Source organism: Nycticebus coucang, chromosome 1 (genome assembly GCF_027406575.1).
Source record: "Nycticebus coucang isolate mNycCou1 chromosome 1, mNycCou1.pri, whole genome shotgun sequence".
NCBI classification, from domain to species: domain Eukaryota; kingdom Metazoa; phylum Chordata; class Mammalia; order Primates; family Lorisidae; genus Nycticebus; species Nycticebus coucang.
The window spans coordinates 133,260,975-133,285,481 of NC_069780.1; the positions used below are offsets into that span (position 1 = coordinate 133,260,975).

At 41.4% G+C, this 24,507-nt stretch overlaps 1 protein-coding gene across 1 annotated transcript in view; it reads right to left on the minus strand.

Moving 5' to 3' along the window:
- The window catches only part of ANKDD1B (ankyrin repeat and death domain containing 1B), a 60,773-nt gene that overhangs the window by 24,819 nt on the left and 11,447 nt on the right, over positions 1-24,507 (minus strand). The window contains 4 exon segments of the mRNA XM_053598568.1: positions 6,665-6,775; positions 7,552-7,650; positions 15,816-15,920; positions 16,029-16,124. Coding sequence (XP_053454543.1) covers positions 6,665-6,775; positions 7,552-7,650; positions 15,816-15,920; positions 16,029-16,124 — 411 coding nt within the window.

The following is a 24,507-nucleotide window of genomic DNA, read 5'->3' on the forward strand; positions in this document are numbered from 1 at the left end:
AATTGACATTCATACTTCATTGATTATTAAATGTAATGTTCATAAAATATTCATTATATTTGTAAACAATTCATAGGTTACATTTTTTCACATCCCTCCAATTCCCAGTTATGTACACAAAGCTCTAAGAAATCAAGCATAAATTAGGTGAGTTTGTCACAGCCAAATAATTGTAAAAACAAAAACAGCCTTTTAGAGTAATTACTAGCAAACAAAAATGTATTTAAAGGGGAATGTTGGAACACTTCAATATTTGATAAGATATGAGATAGGACCTCTAGAAATCTGAGTTCTTAGGACCTAGGAAAGTCTTCATCAGACCCCAGGCAGTTAATAAGGCCCCAAAGACAGTCTGCCATCCAGACTCTGGGAGGCCCCATCCAGCACTGGAGGATGGCTACCGTCTACCACATTCATAATCTCACTGCAGTTTCCTCCTCAGAAGTGGCTCAACCCTTCCCCCTCTGTGCTTGCAGAAAAGCAATCTGGTCAGCAGGTGAAGCATTTCACCATTTCAAACACAGCAATCACCTACAGATGTGAAGGCAAAACCAAGTCTGCCACACACCCACCAATAACTGTGTTCCTGGTCCCTGCCTCTGGCTTCCTGCTTCACACTGCTTGCCTCACCAGGGTCTGCACTGGGTTGGACAGAGCCAGGGGCTGCTGAGGTATAAGATTTGAACAGTATGAGAATGAACCTGGGAAACAGTCTAGAAAAAGTAAAAGATAAAAAATGGACTCAGGACAATTTCCTGGCTGCATAGAGCCTGTTCCCAAGGCAGCTGAGCCACTCACTGGCTGTAAGGATATGGTCAACAGAAGGCCTGCAGTCTTAATCGGGTGGGAGAGGGTCTGCTTGTGAAAATCATCGCAAAACAAAATCCCTGTGAGGGCGAAGTGATGAGTACAGAAGTGAGGGAGGGTATGGGGTAATGGAGTGAGCCTAAGGGTCTTGCTAAGTTGGGAGGCCTTCCCAGGACCTTGAGGATACAGCCCGGGCCCAGGGCAGCATCTGGGCAATGACTGACCGTGACACAGCTCTCCACATTCTGAATATTTTATGGCTTCCATGAATTCTTAACTCTGTGCTTGTTTATATCAATAACCTTGAAACTTTAATGGGAATCCACTCAGACCATCTTCATTTCCCACTTTCCCTACAATCCCTGTCTCTCTCTCTAAATATACATCGAGTCTTATTATTATATTATTTGTTTATATTAAATTATTATATATTTTGTCAATTCATGTTCCATGATGAAAACTATCCATATTGCAATACATATTTTAGTATCTATCATTATAATTATAATGGCTATGTAATTTTCCAAGAAATAGATGCACCAAACTTTTAATCCACCTTCTCTTACTATACATTCCACATATATGCTATATCTAATTCTTGGCTATTTGAGCTAACTTTGTCACATATTTAAATGCACGTAGCTAGCTTTTCCCCCTCCTTTTAGAGCAGCGATTCTCAACCTGTGGGTCGTGACCCACAGGAAGTGTATTAAAGGGCTGTGGCATTAGGAAGGCTGAGAACCACTGTTTTAGAGTAGCCCCTTAACATAACTTTCCACACCTGGGTGAAAAGAAAGTGACAAATTGCTTTTCAAAAGGGTCGATTGAATACATACTCTCATCAGCAAAATATAGGGTATAAAACATTGCCAGTTTGAGACTTTATTCTCGATTCTAGTGTTCAACTTTGTATCTTTTGAGAAGAATTGTTTACAACATTATGCTTATATAAAGATCTCTAAGATATATTGGCAATCAAAAAATAAACCAAGATGCAGGGCAGCATATACTATATAGTGCTCTACCAGTTATGTGGTGTTGGGGTAGATGTGTGTGTGTGTGTCCAATCACGTTTTCCATGTGAATGCATATACAATTCCTGGAAGACTAAATAGAAAATTCCTAGAAGACTAAATAAACTATTAATAATGTTAGTTCTATAGATGTGGTTGTGCCCAGATCTTGAAATCCCCCACAAAAACCACCAAGGAGCCGAGTCTGATGCAAAAGCAAAAGAGCCATTTTATTGCAAGCTCGAGCTTGGGCACCCACCCGGGGTCTCCATTACAATGGATCCGAGCCAGGAGCCCTGAGCTCTGGAGCACAGGGTTCTTATGGTCCCATGCAGTGGGTGGGCGTGCACAGCTTGAAACAAAGGGGGCGCTTCTGGATTGGTCAGGTGGGGGGGGTCCCTGATTGGTGGGCAGTTGTCTCATGATTTCGGGGAATTGCCTGGACTTGCCTGGAAAGTTAAACTTACTGAGTGAAATGGCGGGGGGGGGAGGGGGGGAGTGAAACTTAACTCCTAAGATGGCACTGGTCTGGTTCTTTCAATGCCATTGAGATGTAGAGTCCAAATAAGACACATTTTTATCATTTACCTTTTGGTACTTTTTAATTTTTTTTGTCTTGAGTTATTTTCATTATAATAAAAAATAGGAAAAGGAAGTAAACCATCTGAAAATAAGGCCATTATGGCGGAGTCAGACATAAGTTTGAAACTTTGCCATTAACTAGTTGTATGATATTGAACAAGTTCCTTAATTTGACCAAACTCTAGTTCTCTGATCTAACAAGAAAAATGAAGAAAGTAATACAGACTCAAAAGTTTTCAAGGTTCTCAGTACCATGACTACATCCAAAAGTGTTCTGCCTGTAGCAGAAATCACCATCCTGCCATTTTCAGGCTCCAGGCTGACCACTTGAGCTCTCAGACAATGAACTTTTTTTCCCACCATTTACTCTGTATACACCAGGCATATACTAGTTGTTATGGAGAAAATGAAGAGGTATAAGAGTGGCTGTAACAAGTACTTGGTCCTTTGAACAATCTTTATTCCTTCCTTGAATGAGTTGAAAGAATGGTTATGCCTTAGATGAGGCATTAATTAGGGAATATCAGATGTAAACCATTACTTCTTATCAAAAGCAAAATGTATTATAAATATTAGTTCAACAAAATCCCAGTGAGTAGACTGATATAGAACCAGAGTCCCCAAGAACATCTGAGCTCCCCTGCGTAAGCACTTACTTTATTTGGAAAGTTGATAACTTCCTGCTGCCAGTCGCACTTTGCAGCATTCTTCATGGCCTCCTTTAACAGCCAGAAAGAATGGCGTTTCTCCATTCTAACAAAAGGGAAAGGAATTTAAATTAATTGTCCCTTGTCATGGAAGGAAATTATGAGACAGCAAGTTTTCTCTATACCTTTTGTGCATTACTCTTTTTTCTTTTTTGGCCGGGGCTGGGCCTGAACCCAGAATCTCCAGTATATGGGGCTGGTGCCCCACTCCTTGAGCCTGAGTATTACTCTTAATAAGGGATAGGGAATAGCATTTTGTCTTCGAAACAGTGTTGCTTGAAAAAAATACATTAAAAAATGGATAGCATTTATTGAGCAACTATGTGTTGGCGGATACTGCCAAGACGATATGCTTGGGAACAGTTAAATCACACAAACCCCAAAGGTCAGGGTTAATATTATCGTCATTTTTACAGATAAGAAAACTAAACCTCAGCTGAAAAGTGGCAAAGCTAGGATATAAGACCGCTGTTTGGCTCCAAAGCCCACGCTCCTAACTACTCTGCCCTGGTACCTCGTTCAGACTTTCCATCTGCCATTCATACTCTTAACATTCATTTACTAATATCAAGCAAACATGTATTCAATTCATGTGTGTTAGGACTGGAATATACATAGAACGCGGACACTGTCCACAAGAAGGTAACAGCCTGTTAAGGGAATGATAATGCAGCATCAAACATAAAATATTAGATGTACACCTGTAAAAAGTACCACTTTATTCTTTACAATTGATTTTAAATGCTGCATGTCATTTTTAAAAAGTAATACTAATTTTTTATAATCTCAATACTTCTCCTGAAACTCAGGATTAATACAAGAAAGATAAAACAAGAGTTTAATTCAGGCCAAAACATAGAGGAAAAAGAAGAAACTGGTCCCACACAATAGCTGCCTAGATATTTCCTGTTCCTTATGCTGACACTTTCCTAAAAACGCTTCCTTCCTTTCTTTTACTGAAAAGAAATGCAGAATTCCTTCCCCATTTTCTAGCCATTTCTCCCTTTAGAAATTATTTTCTTAACAAGCACATTAGAGTAAGTTCAGAAGGTTTTACTTGTAGCTAATAAGTTATGAACACTCAAGTTGACAGGAACACCAAAGCATGGAAACCAGAGTTTCCATCCCAGCAGGGTGCAAAAATTATATCCCAGGCTGCTTTACCCAAATGCCAGAACAGCTACTACCTGCTTACAAAGGAATTTCTGCCCATGATCTATCTTCTTATTTTTCTAAGAAAAGAGATGCCAAAACATAAACCCCGGTGGGAAAATATTGGCAAAAAATGTGAAGGAGAGAATTCACATCTTTAATATGTCAAGAGCTTAATAAACATTTATATGTTTGATCCAACAATCTACCTCTAAGAATATGCCCAAAGGTGGCTCAGCACAGTGGTTACAGCCCCGGCCACATGCCCCGAGGCTGGCAGGTTCGAACTCAGCCTGGGGCCAGCTAAACAACAATGACAACTGCAACAACAACAAAAAATAGCTGGGTGTTGTGGCGGGTGCCTGTAGCCCTACCTACTTGGGAGGCTGAGGCAAGAGAATCCCTTAAGCCCAGGAGTTTGAGGTTGTTGTGAGCTGTAATGCCATAGTACTCTACCAAGGGTGACAAATGAGACTCTGTCTCAAAAAAAAAAGAATATGCCCAAAGGAAATAGTGAGGAATTCAGACTAGGGTAATATAAAGATGTTTGTATTATACAAGAGGAGAAACAAACTAAATATCCAAGAGCTAAAGAATAGTTTTGGGCAGCTACTAAAAATACACTGTATGAATATGCAAAACAACACAAAGGAAACCAGAAGGAAAATACTTCAGATGTCTTATAATTCTTTGAGTATGGACAAAATATAAAACTGCTATTTATGCTTACATTGTATCTCAAATTTTAAAAATTCATTTTTCTGAGGCGGCGCCTGTGGCTCAGTGAGTAGGGCGCCGGCCCCATATGCCGAGGGTGGCGGGTTCAAACCCAGCCCCGGCCAAACTGCAACCAAAAAATAGCCGGGTGCTGTGGCGGGCGCCTGTAGTCCCAGCTGCTCGGGAGGCTGAGGCAAGAGAATTGCTTAAGCCCAGGAGTTGGAGGTTGCTGTGAGCTGTGTGAGGCCACAGCACTCTACCGAGGGCCGTAAAGTGAGACTCTGTCTCTACAAAAAAAAAAAAAAAATTCATTTTTCTGGCACATGTTTTATAATGTATTAATTCATTTAAAACTGTATATAAGATGGGCACATGCCCAGATGTTCTTTACTGAAATGTGTTTGCTACCAAGAGTGTTTGGAGACCACTGCTCTGAAGTTTAGACACGCGTCCATGGTCACGCTACCTGCTCTGGCAGGAAGTATCAGGAAGTATACAGGAACTGCCTGAATCAGGAAGCAGAAGCAGCCCAGGCCTGTCTGAACATTATGAATCTTACTATCACTGTATTTTCATTTTGTGCAAATGAAACCTAATAAAACCTATCATAATCTACAATTAAAGATTGTCAGATTTTATGAATTCTGCCCAGTGTTCCCCAATTCCAAAATAGCTCTCTCTGCACACATTCTGGGGTAAAGTTTTAACAGAACAGGACAAGCGTGACCAGGACTTTAAATCCTGGCTGGATGCAGTGCCTCACACCTGTAATCCTAGCACTTTGGGAGGCCGAGGTAGGAATTGTTTATAACTATTATTGCATGGATTATTACATTTTTATTATTTTGAGACACAGTCTCCCTTTGACACCCTCAATAGAATGCTGGGGTGGCATACCCCACAGCAACCTCAAACTCTTGAGCTCAAGTGATCTTTCTTGCCTCAGCCTCTTTAGTAGCTGGGACTACATGCACCTGCCACAATGCCCAGCTATTTTTAGAGATGGGGTCTCCCTCTTACTCAGATTGGTCTCCAACTCCTGAGCTCAAGCAATCAAACCCCCTTGGCCTCCAGAGTGCTGGAATTACAGGAGTGAGCTACCGGACTGGACCCTCAATACATTATTTTTTTGCACGCTCTTGGGTTTCTAGAATAAGAATACATCCTTTATTTAGCATAAAGTACATATTAAGGAACTTTTTAATGAATAGGTCAATAAACGAAGTGGTGCAGGATACTCTGGAGAAAAAAGTAGAGATCTTTTAACGTCACATTTTACACTCTGTGTCACTAACATCTTTGTTTTCTTCCCATTCTTTGTTTGTTTGTGACAGTCTCACTTTGTGTAAGTACTTACACTCTACTTACCCTGAGTAGAGTGCCCTGATGTCATAGCTCACAACAACCTCAAACTCCTGGGCTCAAGTGATCTTCTTGCCTCAGCCTCCTGAGTAGCTAGGACTACAGCTGCCTGCCATAACACCTGGCTAGTTTTCTTTTTGTTAGTAGAGGGGGGGGTCTCACTCTTGCTCAGGCTGGTCTCCAACTCCTGGCCTCAAGTGATCCACCCACCTGGGCCTCCCAGAGAGCTAGGATTATAGGTGTGAGCCACTGTGCCCGGCTTCCCATTCTTTTCTTTTCCTCCAACCCTCCCCCATTTAAGCCCTGTGCCCACCTGTAATGAACATTTCCACATTCCTCATTCATCTCATTTATTTCTTCCCACTGGGTTAGCAGCACCTGCACTACAAGACCGTGACCATGCTGTGCAGCAAGGTGCAGGGCAGTGCTTCCCTCCTACAACAGAGACACACCCAGGAAAGAGCTGCGTGAGCTGAGGAACATACCCCTCTCTTACTTACTAAGGGCTGCCAGGGGACTTCCCAAAGCTTTCATTTTGGTCCAGAGTGTGGACCACATTATATGCAGTGTTAAGTGACATTCATAAACTTTTACATTTTAAATGAAAATACATAGCTGATTGGAATGGTAAGAAAAAAATCATCCAAGCCCCTTGTTCTACCTTTGCTACCAATTTGCTAGCAAAATGTGGGACAGCAGAAGTAATTCCATTTAACTTACATGAGTGTAAACCAGTGAAAGATTTCTGGGATGTAGTTTTAGCGATATCATATACCAAAAGATTTAAAAATATTCAGGCCCCTTGACCCACAATTATACATCTAGGAATTTCTCCTAAGTAATCATCACAGATGTATATATGGATATAGATGTCTACCCCCAGGACTTTTTCCTTCCCATTTGTGGGGGGCTGAGTCTCCAGGAAACTTCAGATGAGTAGAAGGGAGTGGTGGAGTTAATAGTGGGAAAATCCTTATAGTCTATTGACTTCACAAATGTTTATGGAGCAAAAACTGCCAAAGTGGACAATTACAGCATGAGTGGATGAATTTGCATGGATGTTCCATGGCTTCTCTGACTATAGTAAAAATTTGACAACTTTATTGCTGACCAAAATGCCCTCAACGAATCTACACATCAATCGTTGGTTTCCTACATCAACTGTATTGCCCTTTTTCTTGTTCTTAGCAAAGACATAAAGTCCAGCTTACCTTGTCTTTTTCTGAAGTATGCAGATGAAGAAAGATAAGTTTTTCTATCATTTCAACATGGCACCTCTCAGCTGCCAAAAGAAGTGATTTTCTTCCCTTCTGAAAATTAATCGCAAAGCTCCAAAATTTACTGCACCCTTAGTGCAGCTCCAAAATTTACTGCACCCTTAGAACAAACACAGCAACTGACAAGCTTGGCGATATTCCAAGGATGGTGAGGGGGCCGAGATGGTCCTTCTGGTCATAGCATTGCACACCCTTCTTAGAGGACAGAGAGATTATCTCTGAGCCAAAACCAGATCCGGTTCTGGGTGGTCACCCAACATTGTGGGGAACTCCACATCAGTATGGAGCCAGTTTCATGAGGGCAGAGAGGTATTGCCCAGAAAGATTCTCCCAAGCATCAGGGGAAGTGCGACATCACAGTCAGATGACTAGACTCTCTTTCAAATGTAGTGATTTTAAGAACTGCCTGCATTTATTCAAAAGTTCTTTTACTCAACCATTTAGTGAGAAGCTACTGTGTGCAAGAGCCTATCTCAGACACCTGTGAGCCTTGCCTTATGAACAAAAATGTTTGAGACAGAACTCCACCAGGGCTTAATATCATGTGGCTCATGTGACAGTTTGTCAACTCCTTCTATAAAAACCTTCCTTGCTTCATTATGTATTTATCTCCACTAAGAATCAGCAAGAAAACTCTTGAGAATAGGTCTATGTAAAATGGAATGCGCAAATGAGGCATTATCCAGAGAAAACAGATAAAGAGAAGTGCTTAGGTTTGACTGGTGGAGAAGCTCAAATAGAGAATTTTCAGAAATTTCTGAAACTTCTCCAAGTTTTCCTGTTGCCAATGAAGACTGTATTTGTGAAAGCCAAAATATTCATCAAAAAAATTGAAAGACCTATCTCAGTTGGTTTTGTAAGGCTATAACAGAATATCTGAGGCTGGCTAATTTATAAAGAAAAGAGTTATTTAGCTCATCGTTCTGCAGGCTGGGAAGTGTAAACGTATCGCCCTGGGCTTAGTGCCTATAGCACAGTGGTTACGGCGCCAGCCACATATACCAAGGCTGGTGGGTTTGAGCCCGGCCTGGGCTTGCTACACAACAATGACAACTGCAACAAAAAATAGCTGGGCGTTGTGGCGGGCGCCTGTAGTCCCAGCTACTTGGGAGGCTGAGGCAAGAGAATCGCTTACGCCCAAGAGTTTGAGGTTGCTATGAGCTGTGATGCCATGGCACTCTACCCAAGGTGACAGCTTGAGACTCTGTCTCAAAAAAGAAAGAAAGAAAAAAGGAAGGGAAGGGAAGGGAAGGAGGAAGGAAAAAAGGAAGGAAGGAAGGAAAGGAAGGAAGGAAGGAAGGTAAGGAAGGAAGGAAGGAAGAAAGAGTATCACCCTGGCTTCTAGCAAGGGCTTTTGCACTGTGTCTTAACATGGGGGAAAGGTCAAAGGGCAAGCAGACACATGTGAAGAGATAAAACCCTGGGGCATCCTGGCTTCATAACCACCCACTCTCTTGGGAACTAATACTGTCCCATGAGAACTAATCTAGCTTGCCAGAGTGAGAACTCAACTACTTCAAGGACCACATAATGCCATTCATGGTGGGATCCACCCTCATGGCACAAATACCTCCCCACAGGCCCACCTCCCAACACTGGCACCTTGAGGATCAAATTTCTACATGACTTTTGGTGGGGACAAACCGTAACCAAGGAGATCCAGACTGGGTGTGACAGCTCTTGCCTGTCTGTAATCCCAGCACTTTGAGAGGCGAAGGAACAAATATGTATTATAATAATTGTTTGGGTATGGCTTCCAGGGTCCCCACAAGAGACATACTCAATTAACAAGAGTCACCACCCTGAGAAAAGCCCAAAGTATGGCTTCTCCCTTTAGTACTTACAGTTCAGCTGAACTTCTTCCCAGTCCAGATCTAATTTACCAGTGGGGGATCATTTTATCATAAGCAACCTGCTCAGTAACATAGTTAATAATCTACTGTTATCTAGTTTGCAAGGACATAGAACGAGAAAGTCCACTAAAGTTTAAATTCTTATACAAAGGAAAGGGGTTTTTATCAGCTCTTTACCCACAGCGACTATAAATAACACATGAAGCTGTTGTGCCCTAACGTTGATAGTTGTTGCCTTTGCCTTTATGTTGACCTTTCTGGTAGTAACAGCACTTTGAGTTCCCTTTGGAGAACTCCCCCTACCACACTCCTCACCCACATACTCCGCCACTTACGTGTTTGGTGGTGTCTATTTGCCAGGCCTTCCCTGCCTGGCTCCTGCCTTATGAAGTGATCACAAAACACTCCTGATCACACTGATGGGTTCAATTTTTGATACATGATTCAGACAGGGCCAACCAGAGTTGCTTCTGAGATTGAACATGGATGAGAATTTTTTTCTTTCTTATACATTGAAATCCAAAGGATATAAGCCTCAGGCTGTTAACCTCCATCTTTCCCACCCATGAAGAGTATACTAAAGAACACTACCAACCCACAGATAGCTAAGAACTGGAAAAAGGAAAAGAGCTAGTTCTGGCCATGCTCTGAAGCCAGAGGACACACCCTCGAACCCTTTAGTTAGGAGTTTATAAAGTACCTTTATTGCTTAATTTACATTAAAATGGATTTCTGTCACTAGCAATAGAAAGAATTCTCACTAATAGGTATTTATCAATTTGGGGAAAAATACTACTGGTTGCTACAAAGCTTTGCATTTCTGCATAGCTAGAGTGAAAGAAAGCCTCATCTGCTAAGAAGTGGGGGTTCTGTCAGACTAGGGTTATCACAGATAAAAACATTTTTCTTCTCCAAGAAAACAGCTATTACTTTAAACTTTGGATGTCCTGCAAAATGTTATCATCAAGAAAAAAATGTTTTTGGTGGAGGGAGGGTAATGGGTGGGGCCACATCTATGGTGCATCTTAGAATGGGTACAGGCGTTGCACTAATGTACACAGCTATGATTTAACAATAAAAAAAAAGAAAGAAAAAAATGTAAAAGCCAAATTATACAAAGTCAGGACAATTAAAGATATATAATCTATATCTCACAAATATACCAAAAGGTAGCATAAAGAAAGATGAGGGATGGCAGCATGAAATATCTTGTCTCTCATTGAGTTCATGTTATCAGGTAAAATAATGATGGCCATTTCAAATATATATATATATTTTTAAAAAGAGTATTTCTTATCACACCTTACTTTCATTTTTCTTTAACCACCCAATCCTTTCTAATTATGTGCACGTAGGCCTCTTTCCAGTGAAGGCTCTCATAGGACCTCCCGATTTGGAAGGCAGGGAGATTCTCCAGCTAGGAGAATAGAGGAACATTGTGCCAGAACCCAGACTCAGGTCTCAAATCACAATTACTCCCTGGTGCAGGATCCTGCATCTTTTTCCTGTTCCTTTGTTCCATTTATTACTTCAGTGTATATTTAACCTAATATGTTTTAACTCAATGCATTTAAATTGTTTGCATGTGACTAAGCCTGTTGTTTATTATAAATTATTTTCCATTTTAAGTTTATATTTAAGTTTTTTGTTGGTTTATTTATTGAAACAGAGTCTTACTCTGTCACCCAGGCTACAGGGTAGTGGCACAATCATAGCTCACTACACGCTTAAACTCCAGGGCTCAAGCAATCATCCTACTACAGCCTCCCCAGTAGCTGGGACTATAGGCATGCACCACCATAACCAGCTAATATATCTTTTTAAATTCTGTAGAGACATGGTCTTTCTACGTTCCCCTGGCCTCAGCAATCTTTCTGCTTGGTACCCCAAAGTGCTGGGGTTATAGTCATGAACCACTGCACCTGGCCCATTTTAAAGTTATCAAATTTGATGTTAACAGTTGCAGTAAAAATGTCATAAATAGCCATTAAATGGGCACCCAAAGTCCAACGTGACCGTCCTTTACCACGAGGATCTGGGATGGCGCCCTCAGAAACCCCTGTGGAGAGGTACTGGGGGGACCCAGCACAATGCCTGCAAAGCCTCCTGTGCATGTTCACCCACATTTCCCCTCCCCCTGGGGTCAGAAACTTAAAGCAGAACAGCAGCCAAAGGGAAAGACCCTGAATAGCTAGAGCTTTCAGAGGGAAAATAATGTGTGCTGTAGTGGGAGTGCTGTTAGCTAGGAAGAGGTGGCACTGACGGCCAAGTTAATTCTCCTCTTAGAGACTAGAGCCACCAGGCTGTATCAAATCTAAGGTTGTTAAATGTTTTAAATGTTTTCTTATATCTATATAAGAGAACGGCTGTCTACTCAATTCTCCTTATGGTCATTATCTCCACTCCTCCAAAAACAGAAGCTTCTTTGCATTTTGACTTCCAGAGAAGTGGAAATTCCCTTATATCTGTAGCTGAAACCAATTTAACATTGTAACACTAAGCTCTTGTAAACACTCAACATGGCCTCTGAGGCCTTCCATTCTTGTTCCCTCCCTCTCCAAACAGGTTAGTCTGAGTATTTTATTTTTGATCACCAGATCAAAGTTTACATGAAAATTCAAAATATCTAGGCTACATTACCCATAACTTCTGCCTGCTCTAATTTCTCTCCCCTCAAAGATTTCTAGGGTCATGGAGAGATATCTAAAAAGATTTCCCCCACATCCTCCATCTCTCCCACTCCCCATCCAAACTCTCCTGGGCCCTATCAAATCCCTTCTGGTTTTCTTTTGTTTTTTTGCAGTTTTTGGCTGGTGTGGCCACCAGCTCTGGCATATGGGGCTGGCACCCGATTCCTTGAGCCACAGGCACTGCCCCAAATCCCTTCTGTTTTAAAGGTCATCTCCCAGGAAAGCTGTCCTTGTTAACTTTTGGAGTTCCCTTCCGGCAAAAGAGGAATTTGCTCATCCTTGTAGGTAAACAGGCTCGCAATCAGTTTCTGTTGATAAGAAACTAGGTCAGAGGGTAACACTATCAAGGTAGAAGGGTCTTAGAATTTCATCAAATGCATTTCATGATTCCACAATACCTTTAAAGAAGTACAGAGAGGGAACTCAGTGAATTAGTAGACCCTGAGCTCCTGATCCAGCTCCAACTGACTTTTAGTTTTCCAATTTTTTAAATTGTGGTAAAGTACTCATAGTATAAAATTTGCCATCTTAACCATCATTAAGTGTATGCATGTAGTTTACTGGTATCAAATACATACATACTGTTTTGCACCCATCACCACCAGGCCTCTCCATAACCCTTTTCATCTTGGCAAACTGAGAGTCTATTCCCATTAAACAGTAACTCCCTAGCCCCCCTCTCCCCAAACCAGCCCCTGGCAAATACCATTCCAACCGCCTTTTGCCAACATACTTGACACCACTTATAGATATTAGAGAAAAGAAGTAGACTGTGTCTTTTTTCCATTGATCAGTTTTCACACAAGATTGAAATTGGATTCAGAGTCTTCTTTTTCTAGACAACCCAGTGGACTCATTATTTGCTCATTTCTTTTTTTTTTTTTTTTGTTTTGAGACAGAGCCTCAAGCTGTCACCCAGGGTAGAGGGCTGTGGCATCACAGCTCATAGCAACCTCCAACTCCTGGGCTTAAGCGATTCTCTTGCCTCAGCTCCCAAGTAGCTGGGACTACAGGTGCCCGCCACAACGCCCAACTATTTTTTGGTTGTAGTTGTCATTGTTGTTTGGCAGGCCAGGGCTGGATTTGAACAGGCCAGCTGTGGTGTATATGGCTGGACCCTTAGCCATTTGAGCTATAGGAGCCGAGCCTGTTTGCTTCTTTCTTTTTTTTCTTTTAAGAGACAGAGTCTCACTTTGTCACCCTCCGTAGAGTGCCGTGGCATCACAGCTCACAGCAACCTCCAGCTCTTGGGCTTAGGCGATTCTCTTGCCTCAGCCTCCCCAGTAGCTGGGACTACAGGCGCCTGCCACAATGCCCGGCTATTTTTTTGTTGCAGTTTGGCTGGAGCCGGGTTCGAACCCACCACCCTCAGTATATGGGGCCGGTGCCCTACTACTGAGCCACAGGCACTGCCCTGCTCATTTCTTATACCTCTCTGAACCCATCTTAATTTAAGATTTCTCAGCTGTACATGTGGCTCTGCAGTCTGCTGCCAGCACTCCTCAGCCTTTCCCTTACCAATAGCGAGAGGAGGAGGAAGGGTTGAGGATGAGCCCAGAGCCAGGTGGAAAGAGGTGATGGGTCAGGAAAGCTGGTGGCTAGCAGAAACACCAAGTAGGAAAGGTTCCCTGCTTTGGTTTTTGAAGCTCATCAGCCTGCCTGATCCTTCCCAGATGCTATGATCTCCCATGAACGCAATCAGAGCCCAATGAAGGGGAAACCACTGTGTGTGTCAAACATAACAGGCCCTCCACAAATATCTGCTGACCTGAATGGAATTGTTCATAGGCCACATCCCTACTTACCATGGATCAAACTGGACAGAGTCAGCATTTCATCCTGATACTAAACAGTGTTTGACTATGATTGTCAATTTGAGGAAATCAGCATATTTTGTACTGTACCAATCATTACAATAGCTACCATTTAGTGAACCCAACCTGTGCCAGGCTCTTTGCTAAGTGCTTTATGGTCATTTCCTTACTGGAACATCTCGACAGTGGCTGCTCCGATACTGCTACATAGGAATGGCTTAGGGGTACAGGAACGCTGCCTTTTTGGAAAGGGGCTGTGGAATGGCCCATCACGAAGCTCATTCGTATAAGCACTTTTACATAAGATTGAGGAAATAGCAATTGTCTATATAAAAAAAAATGGAAGTGTGCTGAGAAAAAAAGAAACTACATGGGGGATAAGATTTCTCCTATTATCCTTAGTGCTACCATGAAGCCAATTTTATTATTGCTGTTGTACAGATGGAGAAACTGAGGCTTTCAGCAGTTGGAAAACTTGCTTAAAGCCACAGAACTAATATATGGTGGCACTGTCCCAGCACAGCCTCTGCAGCCAAGTCCGTCTGCCTCTAAGGTATAAACACATAGTTGTTTAGTCATATGTAGAGGAAGTAAAAGAAATTTATGGGCCTAATTTGAAGAGATAGTTTTTGTTGTTATTGTTGTTTTTAAGACTGAGGTCAGGAAAAATGTAAAAGAATTTTTAAAGAGGTAAAATGAAGGGACTATTACTGATCAATTTCAATATTTTTGTGGAGAAAAATATTCTAGTGGCACAGAGAAAAGTCCCTTGCATTCATGAAGTATGTTCCACTGCTGAGAAATCAAAATGCCAACTGCATAAAGGCTACTACTCTGTAGGAAAAGCATAGAGGGATATATTCTGGAAAGAAGACAGTCCCTGGCACATGGGCCATGCCCCTGTCACCTGAGAGAGGAGGCAGCACAGGATGACAACCAGAATCAGCTGGATCTGGCTTCAAATCCTCATTCAGCTACTTCTCAATTTTGAGACTATCTTTGGATCAGTTTCTCTGAGCCTCAACTTCTTCACTTCTACAAATTAGCCAACTATCTCTACCTTATAGAATTGTCATGGAGGTTAATGAGATAACACATTTATCCCACACTGATTTGTTGAGTATCTGTAGGGGCCAGGTCCTAGAACTCTCACTGAAATAATGTATGTATGTCAGTAGCCTTCCTCTGTACCTAGCACATTAGCAAACACTCATTAAATGATAGCTGGTATTATTCTGTATCTTCTTCTTTTTTCCTTTTTTTACAGAATACAATGACTTGTTGATGTTGTTGTTGTTGTTGTTGTTGTTGTTGCAGTTTTGGCCGGGGCCAGATTCAAACCCACCACCCTCGGTATATGGGACCAGCGCCCTACTCCCTGAGCCACAGGTACCGCCCTATTCTGTATCTTCTTATGAAAAGAAAACAAATACAGACAAATACAGGTTGACTGCATTATATTCTATGGCTCATTACTGTATAGATTGGGTCAAATACATTCCAAAAAGGCCTAGCAGAATACAATAAAATGTAGACACATGTTCTGACTACTAAAAGGGGTGGATACTATCTCCACCCTGTCCAGAAAGAGGGACTAAAAGGGGAAGGGAAAGTCTGGCTGCCCTCAACACTTCCTATCCTCCCCACACACAGAGGCTGCTACTAGGATCACAGCCAATACCAACACTTCCCTTCCATTCCTGGTTTGCTGCAGCGATGGAGGAGCTGGCTGCAGGGCTAAGTCTACTGTGCTGGCTGCATTTGTAGGTCTCTCAGCGGGAGGAAGAAAGCAGAATCTGGTAAGGGTGGATGCAAGACCTGCCCAACCACTGTAAACACACCTCATCAGGCTGGTTCAAGTCCTGCAGGTGCAGATCTTGAATGAGGTGCTCCAGGATGCGCACATTATTGCTCTGAGCTGCAAAGTGAAGAGCATTCATTCCATCCTAAAGAGATCCAGGGTGGGGGAGATACTTACAGAGCGACCTCAGAACTCCCTCCCTCCTGCAATAGTGAAGTGGGAGCTTTTATCCAAGTGTGTCCCAGATACCTACCTGATTCTTGGCTCTCTGGTCAGCTCCAGCTCTAACCATAAGCATGATGTCAAGGTTCCCAGACCAGGCTCCAAGGTGAATTACTGTCAAGCCATGCTCCCCCAAGAAGAAAGAAGAAGAGATTCTATGACTCGGATGGGCCACGGCACACTATCTCATAAACAAAGTCATTAGTATGTTGTTGAAAGTTAAGAAATAGACAATTTAATATACAGCAAAAGTTAAAAGTTCTCATGTTTAACAAGTGGTACAAGCACAATTCATTCTTCATTTGGATGAAAATAAAACGAAATGCCATATTATGCTACACTCATGAAAAAGCATACAAACAATGAATAGATTAGAACGAAATGCAGGACTGTACTATATAGTCTCTTAATCCAGAGTTATAAAAGACAGATGATAAACAAAGTCAATAAATAAGTGTAGATTTTTTTAAAAAAATGTTTAGTAAAGATAAATGGTTAGTCTCCAAAATATGAAGCACTCTTATAAATCAACAAGAAAAAGACTAAACTGACAAATAAATGGACAGAAAGGAAATGAAAATAATTATTGCTTTAGCAATCTGGAAATATCTAATAAAATAAAAAAAAAAAAAAACAGCAATCCCACTTCTGGGATCTATCCCATAAAAATAAAATCTCAGGACCCAATGTTATATATTAAGGTTTGATGAGTTTATGAACTCATCCTATGAAAACTGCTACATACCTCATTGCTGAATATCACCCCAGTCACCTTTGAAGTACTCCTCTTGGGCAGCTGTGCACTAATGCCTACACCTTGTGGAACTCTTAAACAATTTTAGAACTCTTTTTTCTGGAATGGCCATCAGAGCTATTGTCATATCACCCTTGATTTCCTGAATGTCATGAAAATGTCTTCATTTCAATATTTCCTTTGTCTTTGGGTAAAGAAAAAAGTCATTAGGGGCCAGATCGGGGGGCTGTTCCAATACAGATATTTGTTTACTGGCTAAAAACTCCTTCACAGACAGTACCATGTGAGCTGGTACACTGTTATGATGCAAAAGCCAGGAGTTGTTAGCAAAAAATTCAGGTTGTTTCTTTCTAACTTTTTCATGCAGGCTTTTCAGCACTTCCAAATAGTAAACTTGGTTAACTATTTGTCCAGTGGGTACAAATTCATAATGAACAATCCATCTGATATCAAAAAAGGTTAGCAAAATTGTTTTGACTCTTTTTTTTTTTTTTTTTTTTTTTGAGACAGAGTCTCAAGCTGTCGCCCTGGGTGGAGTGCCATGGTGTCACAGCTCACAGCAACCTCAAACTCTTGGGCTTAAGCCATTCTCTTGCCTCAGACTCTCAAGTAGCTGGGACTACAGGTGCCCACCACAATGCCCAGGTATTTTTGTTGTTATTGTTGTTGTTGTTATTGCAGTGTCATTGTTGTTTTAGCTGGCAGGGCCGGATTTGAACCTGCCAACTTCAGTGTATGTGGCTGGCACCCGACCTACTGAGCTATGGGCGCCACCCTGTTTTGACTCTTGATTTGGATAGCACTCTTTTGGTGGTGAAGAATTGGCTGACTTTGCTTCTGCTTCTGCAAAGCAACTCTCCTTTGCTTCTGTTCATTGGTGACCTCCTTTGGGACCATTTTTGCACATACCTTTCTCATGCAAAGATTTTTAGTTAAGATTTTCCTTATTTCTCTATTAATGTTAACTTGGTCTGCCATGCTTTTCACAATCAGCTGTGATTTTGACACATAATTCAATGAATTTTTGCAATGCCTTCATCAGTTTTGGTTGTTACTGGCCACCCTGACCTCTTCATCAGTGATACTTTCTCTCCTCTCATAAAAAATTTAATCTATTTGTACACTTACACTGTCTTCATGGTATTATCCCCATGAACTTGGACTAATAGGTTCTAGATTTCACTTCCACTCTTACCAAGTTTAACAAGAAATTCAATGTTTGTTCTTTGCTGTAATTCAAACTTCAACCTTCTTATGATGGCATGCAACAATAGGGAACACTGCTCAGAAAGACACTGCCACACATTCACACAAACACAATGGTGAGACACTGATATATCAAGGTTTTGAAACCTTACTGAATTGTTTGCACAGTGCTGCCAACATAAGCCTGTGGTGGCAAGTTCATGAACTTAATTGTCAGAACTTGTATACATTGAATATATCAGATATACACTGGATATTAATTGTAACACTAAAACCTTGGAGCAAGGCGAATGCCTATTAATGTGGGAATAGTAAATAAGTTATGGGATAGTCATATCATATAATGTAACCATTAAAAATAATAAATTAGCATTGTAACACTTGATTTGAAAAGATTTCCATGAGCTTTGCTAAATATAGGAAATGAGATGGAGAATAAATAGAGATGGAGAATAAATAAAATTCCATTTTTTAAAAAGAAGCAATTAACAAAATCCCCATGTGTATATATGTATTTATTTTGTAGATATGCTGATAGAGATATGACTACATGAACACAGGCAAAACAGAGAAGTAAACACACACATCTCAGATTGTTAAAAGTAGTTACTAGAGGAGAGGAGGGTACATAAACGTGAAAAAAAAAAAGACAAGTTATAAAAAGGATCCCATTTATATAGAAGCTATTTAAAAAGATTCCATGTATACAGAATTATACGGGTGTGCGTGCATGCACCTGAAAGCACAAAGCAGTAAGACAGAAAGAGAGAGCCAGATCACAGCTTACCGGTAGTGACGCTGTGGGCAGTTGTGTGCTGACTTGTATATTGAATAAGCAGAGAGAAAAGTGTTGCAGGAGAAACAGCCAGCAGTTAACACTGGACAAAAACTGAGCTCTAAATTGGGGCCGCAGTTAGAGAAGCTCTGTAGGGCAGACATTATGGGCTGGATCTTTAAGATCAAGCAGGACTGAGTCTAGATTTGGTCACTTTCTCCCACTTTCAAGCACTGTGATCTTGGTCAACTTAGATAACTCTCTGCTCAGGTTCCTTATCTATAAATTCATGTGTCTGCTTTTCTGTTTCCTTTATCCCTGTCAAAGAGTAATCCATTCCCTTTGTACCAGTGCCTGCTCAAAGCAAGCCCTTTCACTACTTCTTATTTGCCTCTCCTAATCAGCTGTGTTTGTAATCCAGGAAAGCAGTTTGCTAGATGTACACAGTATAAATAATAAATAAGGAATGAAGGTCTTCAGGGCACACTGATTTGCAAAGTGCATGAATCTTTGCCTCAGAAACTACATTAATCTGTTTTCTTATGCTTATTTCACTCTGGCAGAGTGAAATAGCAAGTTCCAGATTGTTGATGTATGACTCTAAATTGGTGATTCTCAAATGAAGATGATTTTGTCCACAGGGGACATTGGGAAATGTATGGGGACATTTTTGATTGTCATATTGAAGGTGATATGGGCTCTTAGTGGGTACAGGCCAGGTATGCTGTGAAACATCCTAAAATGTATGAGGCAGCCCCACAATAAAGAATTATCTGGCCCCCAAAGTCAATAGCGCCATTGTTGAGAAACCCTGCTCTAAACGTACATGCCCTATCAAATTACATTTCAGCTGTTGTACTAGATAACGAGTTAGCCTATTTACATATTTTATAATTCAGCATGACTACAACTCAACAGTCTGCACTCTTTGTCCCAAGGAACCAATGCTGTACAATGACTAACTTGTTGAGGTTTTTTTTTTTTTTTTAATATGTGCCCTAAACACAATTCCACCTCTTAATTTAGCCTCCCCTACAAATCAACGCTCTATATTCAGTCATACTAAATCTGGTTTCATATATGGCCTCTTTTATGAGACCAGAACTATTTGAGACAGGTGATAAATCATGCTTTGATAAGAGTTCTATTTTCCCCTAAGAGGTCATTCCTAATTTCAAAGCAACCAACCTTTAAAAATTCCAGGCAGTAATCATAAAATCTAAAAGCTGGGAATTCAAGTTGCAAACAACTTGTGTCTCTAAAACCACAAATTTAGAGTGGTGCTGTCGTTGCTCAGAGGCAATGAATCACTGCTCACAGATGTAAATTCCTCCAGAAAAGAACAAAACCTTTTATAAAACAAATTCTTCTGTTACTAAACTGGCATGCCTGAGACTGTTTAAGAGCATTGTCACGGATCACACTCACAGTGGGCTCCAGATGCTCTGGGCGGTAGAAAATGCTCAAAAGTCGGGCGGCGCCTGTGGCTCATGAGTAGGGCGCTGGCCCCATATGCCGAGGGTGGCGGGTTCAAACCCAGCCCCGGCCAAACTGCAAGAAAAGAATAGCCAGGCATTGTGGTGGGCGCCTGTAGTCCCAGCTGCTCGGGAGGCTGAGGCAAGAGAATTGCATAAGCCCAAGAGTTAGAGATTGCTGTGAGTTGTGATGTCATGGCACTCTACCCGAGGGTGGTACAGTGAGACTCTGTCTCTACAAAAAAAAAAGAAAAGAAAAGAAAATGCCCAAAAGTCACTGATGGCCTGTCCTCGTTACCAGTCTAGTCATAGGTGAGGTCAGTAACTTCCCTGGAGAACACTTGCATTTGAGGAGCTTCTCAAGAACAAGCAGCTCTGAGCACAGATGCTCATCACTATCCTCTGAGTACCACCTGCACCCCACCTGGGATCCTCTGTCCATGTCTAGAGAAGAGCCTCCATTCACCTAGTCTGCCTCTTCCCGAGGTTCAAGGAGGCAGCCCACTTTGAACCCAGAGGTCCTCAGTGGCTGGGCCAGGCATTTGCTGCTTAGCATGCAGGGCCCTGAATGGTCCTCATCTGCTGCAGTCTGTTCCTTGCTGCCCAAATAGACAGCAGACACCTCAAAGCTGGGACTTTGTTTCATATTATGCTTCCCAAACACAATCACCTGGTGATTCTATAAATGGCAGATTCTGACTCAAAAAGTCTGGCATAGGCCTGAGATTCTGCATTTCTAACCAACTCCCAGGTGATGCCCATGCTTCAGGTCCCAACACCCCACTTTGAGTGGCAAGGACTCAGACCTAGTTGAATCCCTGGGAGACTTGATCACAACAGGCTCTAAATAAACATTGATGATGAAGGGGTGCAACTGTTAATTCTTTATAAATGAGTGTTAGAATTAGGAAGACAGATCTGCCATGTCAAACCCAAGGCTCATCACTTGGCCCAAGTGACACTGCCAAAACTGACCAAACATGGCATTGTTTGAGTTATGAAAAACATTTTGCTGGTTACACACTAATGCCACTGTGAATGACTAAAGCAATAATAAAAAATATTTAACTTGGTAAAATTTTCAAATCAGGGAAAAGAGATTTCTCAGAAATTACTGCATTTCCCATCTGAGGGCATGTCAATCTTACAAGGCAAAGTTAAGAGAAGCTAAACTTTAGCAAGGGTCATGCTTCAGATACAGGGTAATATAAACATCTGCTTAGAAGAGCTCAAAGAGGGCGGTGCCTGTGGCTCAATTGGTAAGGCGCCGGCCCCATATACTGAGGGTTGCGGATTCAAACCCGGCCCCGACTGAACTGCAACCAAAAAATTGCCGGGTGTTGTGGCGGGCGCCTGTAGTCCCAGCTGCTCGGGAGGCTGAGGCAAGAGAATTGCTTAAGCCCAGGAGTTGGAGGTTGCTGTGAGCTGTAATGCCGCGACACTTTACCAAGGGCCATAAAGTGAGACTCTGTCTCTACAAAAAAAAAAAAAAAAGAAGAACTCAAAGAGAACAAGTAGGTAAGACATCTCTCCATCATTTCAGGAATAATTCATTTGCACTTTGACATAAACTAGTTCTGCATTTAATGTATTGGAAACATGGCAATCTTCAGATACACCATTAAAAAAAAAGATGGATACATTGGTGTTTGTTGTACAATTTTGTATACTTGGATAGTATGTTAAAGATTTGGGGTTATAGTTCTGGTTAAGATGGAGTGAGCACATTCCACCCTGTCTCTCTCACTGAATATAAATAAAATCTCTGGACAGAATGCATGGAGCACCAGAGGAATGAAAAGTAAATCGTAGCAGGCAGATTGCGGCAGGAAACTTGAACTCATAGTCTGAAAAATCTTGCAGTGAGCTCCCTGATTCTTTTGTCCTTCCATACCCTTCAACTTGGACTCAGAGCAGCAAAAATCATGAACTGTTGTGCCCTGCATGTGAACTGAAAGAGTCCCAAGGGAAGGCCTATATTTCTGCTTTCCCTATACCCAGAGAAGGTGGGAGAAATCCTCTGCATCTTTTTTCTCTTCTGGCCCTGCCTCCAGCCAAGGCCCATTCCTAAAGCTGCAACTCCCGGTAGTAGGAGCAGCCTCAGTGGCTGGACAAACACCTAATACCCTGACATAGGGAGATCCTTCTCTCTGACCAGAGGAACTGTGGTCATAAAGAGGGATGGAGGAAAAAGCCATTTTTTTTTTCCACTCTCTACTCTTCCACTGCTTGGTTCCAAAGGCTGACCTAAGTGTGGTCCACAGAGCTACAGGACTATACCCTTGGTTTTCCAGACAGACGATTAGGAAAGGGGGAAGAGGGAGCTGGAGAATGTGAGGGAGATGATTGTGGGGAAGAGGGAGCATGAGAACGGATTCTATAAAGTTGTGTACACTGTTCAGGTGTACATGCACAGGGTACCTGCACAACAGGCTGGACCTCTGCCCAGGCCTCAGACTAGTCCCTGGATGGCACACATGTGGGACAGATCTGAAGAGCACTGCAAAGGTTGTTTTTTTTTTTTTTGGGAGACACAGTCTCTCTATGTTGCCTTCAATAGAGTGCTGTGACTACACAGCTCACAGCAACCTCAAACTCTTAGGCTTAAGTGATTCTCTTGCCTCAGCCTCCTAATTAGCTGGGGCTACAGGCACCCACCACAATGACCAGCCAGTTTTAGAGATGGGGTCTCACTCTTGCTCAGGCTGGTGTTGAAACTGTGAGCTTGGGCAATCTACCTGCCCCAGCCTCCCAGACTGCTAGGATTACAGGACTATCTGGCCTCACTGCAAAGGTTTTGACAATTGAAGTGACACTAATATCAAATGATGCTGAAAAAAATTGGTCATCCATATGCAAAAACAAAAGAACTTTGATCTATTTCTACCTTGTACTAAAATTAACTCAAAATGGACCATATATCTAAATGTAAAACATATGGCTATAAAAATTTTAGAAGAATAATATGAGAAAATCTTTCTTACCTTAAGTTAGGCAATCATTCTTAGAAACAGCATCAAAAGATTCATTTTTAAGAAAATAGGTAAGTTATACTTTACCAAAATTAAAAGCTTTTTCTCTGTAAGGGTCTAAAAAGACAAGTTACAGACTGTGAGAAAATATTTGCAAATCACACATCTAACAAAGGACTTGTATCTAAAATTTATAAAGAACTCTTAAAATTCAATGGTAAGAAAACAACACAATTCACAAAAATGTTCAAAAGGTTTGAACAGACACTTCACTAAAGAAGATATTCAAACAGTAAATAATACATTAAAAGATGTTCAATATCATTAGCCATTAGGGAAATGCGAATTAAAACCACAATGAAATGCCTACACATACTTGAATGGTTAACATTCAGAGGTGTGGGGGGCAGGGAAATGACCATATGCGGATGAGGGTGCAGAACCAGTTGAAGTCTCCTACATTGCTGGTGGAAGTGAAAATGGCATGGCCACTCTGAAAAACAGTCTCGCAGTTCCTTGTAAAGTTATGCATACACTTACTATATGACCCAGTTATCTAACTCTTAGGTATTTACCCTAAAGAAAAAAAAAATACGCTTACACAAATACATGTAAACGTCTATAGCAGCTTTGTTTGTAATAGTCAAAAGCTGGAAACAACCTTGATGTTCTTCAACTGGTGAACGGATAAGTAAACTGTGGTAATCCATAAACTGTAATAATATTCATCAATAAAAAGGGAGGACTTAGTGATACATATGACAATATGGATGAACTTCAGAGGTATTTTGCTGAGTAAAAGAAGCCAGTCTCATATAGCTATATAATATGTATCGCTTATATGACATTCCCAAGAAGGCAAACTATGGAGATGGAGAAGAGATCGGTGGTGGCCAGCACAGGAGAGATTTGACTAAAGAGGTGGTCTGAGGAAGGGAATATTCCGGTGATGCAGCTCTTCTGCCTTATGATAGTTGTGGTAGTAACATGAATACACAAGCAGTCTCCGAGTTACAAACATACACCTTACACACAACTTGCACTTATGAATGGAGGTTATTATAGTAAGTCCTCAAGTTACAAACATCTGTCTAATGCATGACTTATACTTATGAATGGAGGTTATTACAGGTAATAGGGAAATGTATCTGTCCCAACTTAAATACAAATTCAACTTAAGAGCAAACCTACAGAACCTATCTTGTCACAACCCAGGGACTGCCTGTACACATGTATTAAAACTCATAGACCTATATACCAAAAAGAAAGTTTCTTGTATAGTATGTTAATTTAAAAATTAAAGTAAAATTAAAGAATATGATATCAGG